Source organism: Mesoplodon bidens (genome assembly GCF_964165515.1).
Source record: "Mesoplodon bidens genome assembly, chromosome: 8".
In the NCBI taxonomy this organism is placed as follows: Eukaryota; Metazoa; Chordata; class Mammalia; order Artiodactyla; family Ziphiidae; genus Mesoplodon; species Mesoplodon bidens.
Genome location: NC_138165.1, coordinates 28,061,687 through 28,067,712, shown reverse-complemented (window position 1 = coordinate 28,067,712; position 6,026 = coordinate 28,061,687). Strand labels below are relative to the sequence as shown.

The following is a 6,026-nucleotide window of genomic DNA, read 5'->3' as shown; positions in this document are numbered from 1 at the left end:
TCTTTTATTATTACAAAAGCAGTCCATGAGCATTTTAGAATGTAGAACCAGCAAAAACAGAAAATAAAACATCTCTGTCACCACCCAGGGATCACCATTGTAACCCTAAGCTGGCATCCTGCCACATCTTCATATACATACTATGTATTAACACATATTTTATTTACAAAAATGTTTTCATATTGTTTACAGACATATCCTGTCTTATAACCTTTTTTTTAGCCAATAATTTCCACTTTTCTATGACAGTAAATGCTTTTCTTCAAACACTTAGTATTCACATTTTCCCAATTGAGCCCAGAATGTCCTTTACAGCTAATTTCTCCAAATCAGCCCCCAACTCAAGACCTTTCATTTCATCTCCTGGTTATGTCCTTCATATCTCTTCTAACCCAGTACAGACCCTTTCTTATTATTCTGACTTGATGAAAAGAACTGGCCAGCTGCTCTAAAGAACAGCCCATTTCTTTTATTTTTGCCTGGTTGTTTCCTTATGAAGTCATTTTACTTGTTCTTCTCTCCTTTGTATTCCTGTAAACTGGAAGATCTAAATAAAGGTGTGAGAGGAGCAAGGTAAACATTTTGGTCTGGCATACTTCGTGGGTGATAATAGTTACTTCACGTTGCTTCACATCAGAATACACATGTTCTTCTGATATCTGGTTGATCCACCGTTAGTGATGGCCAAATTGACCCCTGGGCAATAACTGGTGATTTTGGAGGGAAGGGACAAAAGGAGCAACCGAGTAGGAAAAGTGTGAATACAACTTGGCTACCTAAAGGAAGTGGAATGGGGAACCCAGCAGCAGGCGGTGCAACGCCAAGGTCATCCAACTGTGTTTCCCACTCTGGCATCGCTCAGGTTGTGATAGACTGATATTGTTCTCACAATTAGGGAAGACAAAAAACAAAAACAAAAAGAGAACTTTGGTGGGCCCTCCATAACTCTTTAGGACATTTTCCTTTATAAAACTGAGCTAAGTTGAGCGGACACGGTACTCCGCCCACGGAGAGCCACTACCACGATCCTCTGTGCAACCTGGGGACAATACCTAGAGGTTCAGAAACCCAGAGATTAGGGAGCTCGCTGTGTTTGCATCCGCCCCTATTCTTTTCAGCAGGAGCCCCTTCCCGGCCTCTGGCCACCAGGGGGAGCTACAGTCAAGCGACCGTTCTTTCGGGAGAGCGGGAACGCGTCTAGATGAATCTTGTCAAGCCCAGGGACCCGTAGTAAGGTGTAGAGACTGGATGAACCGTATTTCTGCTCTCTCGCGAGCACGAATAGGCCTCTCCCCGCCCTCCACTCCAGCCCTGCCTCCCAGGCTCAGACCCCTCCCGGTGGCTCGCGGCAGGTGGCGCTGTCTGCGGCGTCGCAGCGGCCCTGGCTGCCGCGGCGACGATCTCCCAGCGGGCAGTGCGGCCCGGCTCTCCTCAGGCTGCGAGTGCCACGTCCCAAGTGCTACGCGGAGGAGCGGAGAGGGCGGTGCGCGGGGAGGCGGGGAGCAGCGCGGAGCCCGGCCTGGCCACAGTGATCGCCCGCCGCCATGGGCTCCTCGCAGAGCGTCGAGATCCCAGGCGGGGGCACGGAAGGCTACCACGTCCTGCGGGTAAGGGCTTCGACGGCGGCCCGGGGGCGGCGGGCTGGAGGCGGGGCCCGGCCGCGGGGAGGCGGAGGCCCCGACGGGATTCTTCCCGGGGCAGCCAGGCCCGACACCGCGAAAGAGAGGCGACCGCGGGCGCTGTTGGCCGAGGCCGGCTCAGGAGGCCGCTCACATCTCGCCTCCCCGGAGCGCCCCGGGCCCGGGTCCGCCGCTCCGGGAGGACTGGCAGGGACCAGAGGAGGCAGCCGGCGACTTGGCCAGGAGCGGCCCAGGCGAGAGGGCAACCTTGACTCCTTTCCTCTTCACGGCCTTCTCTGCCCCCACCCCTTCATTCTTAGCTCCCAAAGTTAGGGAAGGCTCGGGTACAGTCTGCAAAAGAGCTGATGGTGAAGGTAGCATTTGAGTTTTCCGAGAAAAGGAAGCCTGGAACCCGCAGACTAGAGGAAGTGGATGCGACGGCAGGTGTTGATTCTCCTCCTCGCTGTCCGGGTGTCCGAAAAGGCCAATTAAGCAAACAAAACGAAATGGCCTAGAAGTAGGTTTGACGGACTTAAATCTACTTGATTTTGACTGTGGTTTTTTCTCTCCTGTGTCGCTCCTGACCTTCCGAACCCTCCTCTTCCACATTTCCTGGCGGTGGGAACTTCCGTTCTCCTTTTTCTAAGGCTGCTCAGGGTGTGGTGGAGATTAAGGTTTAGATTCACAGTGTAAAAGAGGTAATGGAGAGGAACGTTTTTTTAAAAAAAAAAAAATCCAGGTAAATAAAGGAAAGCAACTTCGGTCACCAGGATGCAGAGAAACAGTATTTCGAAAAGCGTTAGCTAAGCCCCAGTTATGAACAGCCTGGGTTGTACGGAGCGTGTGGTCCTTTCCTCAAGGAACTGGGAGTCTTTTAAAGAGGCAGTGTTGGTTGTGTGCTGTGACACCTGCGTTGAGTGATAACATGATGGACTGTCAACAAAGTGGCCCCAATCTGTAGCACCATTTCAGGACATAATATAGTGTAAATAGATAGCTCCTCACAGGCAAGAGCATTTTCACTGAAGGTGGGAAAGTGCACTTCCTGGTGCTAGTCATCTTCTTCCTTAGGTCCCATGTTTTAGGTGAGAGAGCATTCTTAAACTAAATTACCAGACATCTGCTTGATAGGGCCGTTATCAATCACCCTTCCGATCTTCAGGATTATCACGTCTAGTTATCTCTCCATTCTGCTAAAAATCCCTCTTGAAGCCATACGCTTGGTGGGAAAGGATGATTTTCCCAGAAAATAAAGGGAATCTATAAATAAACCATAATACCTTCCTGTTCTCTTCAGCTAAACCAACCCCCAAGTGCCACACTGATAGGGGAAATGGAAGGAGAATTGTCAGATCCCAGATGTGAAGTGAAAGTTAGTGGCAGTACTTTCTCTATTCTCTGGTTTGATTCTGAGTTCTCTGCTTTGCGGTATGTTATCCAGTATTACTAGCTGATTCTCACAGTTGCTGATTGTGGCCATGAATCCTTGGGGATTCGTGATATTTTTATAATAACGCGCTAGGTAAAGCACAGTATTAATGAGTGTTAAAAGTCTGTAAGAAAGGTGTACACATCCAAAGGATTCCAGTTCAGTGACTCCTGCTGACTTTTGTTAATGACTACGTTCGTCGTTAAACAAGTTGAAGTGTATTTCTTTACATAGGTGCACCTCCGAAAATCAGCACTCATGCATATTCAGTAGTGCAGATGCTGTTATTCTATAAATATGATTTTTAGAAGCACTAGGGACAACCTTAGTTTCCAGTCTGCATCTGGAGCATAAATGTTGCAAAAGATGAAATAATTCTTTTTTCATTTGTATTTTATTAGAGGGAGCTTTAAAATAGTAATGATCATCTAGTTTAGGAGAATTTTTAAAAATGTTTCTGATTTCCTAACCCACTCTGCCCTGATTCTGTAATTGGTTTCTTTATCTTTGTTTTTAGAGGGGAAAAGTACTCTGTTAAATCTCAACATATAAAAATGTTCTTTTCATTTGTTATTGCCTAAATTATGGTTGTATATTTCATCTCTGGATTACTGAGCTTGTAAACCAGAGTAAATATGGCAGGATAATCATGGAATAAAATCACCCATGTTTAACAAGTTCTAGAATGATTTAATTAGAAGTTAGTTTTCTTTAACAATTCCCTGGCCATTTCCTTGCTAGTGATAAAAACTTGTATGATTGTGTTTTGAAATACCAATTTATAGTGACACCCATATTCACTGCTATTTTATTACTGTTATTTTTAAATTGTATTCCTACAATTCAGAGATTGACCTTTATGTTTTCTCTGTTATTTTTTCATATCCATTGTTACATTCTGCTTTAAAAAATATTTAGAGGACAACCTTGAAATGTTTTCAGATTTTCTGCTATGAACAACATACTTACCTTTTTTTTTTTTTTTTTTTTTTTTGCGATACGCGGGCCTCTCACTGCTGTGGCCTCTCCCGTTGCGGAGCACAGGCTCCGGACGCACAGGCCCAGCGGCCACGGCCCACGGGCCCAGCCGCTCCGCGGCATGTGGGACCCTCCCGGACCGGGGCACGAACCCGTGTCCCCCGCATCGGCAGGCGGACTCTCAACCACTGCGCCACCAGGGAAGCCCTATCTATTATGTATTAATGCACAATGCACATTTTCATTTTGTGATCATATTGTATACCCAACTCCCCATACTCACCCTAGAAGTAACCAACATAGTTTATGTATCATAGTTTATGTATCCTTTCAAAAATGTTTTATGCGTGTAAAAGAATCCACCAGCACCCCCAACCTTTCACTGACTGTTTCTTTTCGTTTCCTTTTGTAACTGTTAGAATAACATGCTACATATGGTTAAACACCCTGGTCGTCTTTTTTGGCAGTGTCTTGTCTGTCTTTCCATAGCAGCGCACAGAGATTTGCCTCTTGTCTTCACCTAGCTCCATAGTAAGGCTGTTTATACCATAGTTTGGTTAAGCACCACCTCCTGGTGTTAGACATTTAGGTTTTCTAGTGTTTTGCTGTTACAAATACATATCTACAACCTTAAATCCTACCTTTCGTTTTCACTTAAAATGTATTTTCCCATATTATTGAATTGTGATGTCTTTATATAAACATTGGTCTTCATTTTAGTAAATTACTACATTGTTTTCTGATTATCGGCTCGTGTTCATTAGAGAGCATTTGGATAAGTTCAGAAAGTATAACAAAAAACCTAAATTACCTGTAATCCTACCATCTAAAGGTAAATACTGTTGAAGTATTTTTCCTCGTCTTTTTTTTCCCTGTGCCTACCATTGCCCTTTAGCCATGTTTCACAAAGATTTTGAGTAATATGATATAATCAAGTACAGTATGGCCAAAAGTTATCATAGGATGTTGGCTTTACAACCTAAATATCCAACAAATGAGGAATTGTTAAATAAATCAAGGCCTAACTACAGATTGGAATTCTGTGCATTCAGTGAAAATTATGTTTCAAAACACTCTGTGGTCACAGGTATGCCTCCGTGTGTGTGCATGTACACTTGAGTGCCTAGGGAAATAAAATGGAAAGATAATAAGCCAGGATATTAAAAGGATTATTGATGGATGGTGACATTTTTATTCCTTTTAAATTTTAATATATTACCCCAAATTTTCACAGTGACTATGAAATATTTGTATATTTACAAAAAATATAGTTATAAAAATTATTTTTTGAAAGTGGACTCCTAGTGAAAGATTTTAAAATTTGTTCAGAAGCTTTCTTTTGAAAATAACATTATAGGGAATTCCCTGGCCATCCAGTGGTTGGGATTCCTTGCTTCCTCTGCAGGGGGCACAGGTTGGATCCCTGGCTGGGGAACTAGGATTCCACAAGCCGCAGGGCATGGCCAAAAAGAAAAAAAAAAGAAAAAGAACGTTGAATTTCTGATTCCCTTATGCATTGGGTCCGGTTCCGCATTCACCATGCATACCACTTTTATTCCCATTCTCTAATCCTAACATAAGGCAGGAGAAATGTTAGCCAGGATTCTCAGTTTTGTTAGAAGTTACTACAGTTGCAGTATGTTGAATACAGAATTCTTGTCTAGGTTTTCTATTAATTATCAAGTAAACCCAACAAGACCATTTTCAAAATTACGTTTTTGGAGTTGCCTCATGGATGCCCATTATAAGATGTTTCTAAATTAAAATATTCAAATTAATTACACTCTACACTTAATATTCTTTGAAACAGAGGGTATCTGAGGACATTCTGGAACCAGCGTTCACACCAGTATGGGGATATGGAAAATGTCATGTTCACTGTTCCTTAGAATTTCCTCTGAGAGAAATTTTGAGATGATGGATGTTTTGAAGGAAAGGCCATTGAGATGAATTGTGTCTCCAGTGTAATAACAGACCTTTATCTTCTGAGCCATTTGCTG

The 6,026-nt window shown here is 43.6% G+C and overlaps 1 protein-coding gene across 1 annotated transcript in view; it reads left to right on the top strand.

Annotated features, from left to right (window-relative positions):
- The first annotated feature begins 1,417 nt into the window (after nucleotides 1-1,417).
- The window catches only part of GORASP2 (golgi reassembly stacking protein 2), a 29,410-nt gene continuing 24,801 nt past the window's right edge, over nucleotides 1,418-6,026 (top strand). Inside the window, exon 1 of the mRNA XM_081243222.1 lies at nucleotides 1,418-1,607. Coding sequence (XP_081099348.1) covers nucleotides 1,545-1,607 — 63 coding nt within the window. The 5' untranslated portion in view covers nucleotides 1,418-1,544. The remainder of the gene's footprint in view (nucleotides 1,608-6,026) is intronic.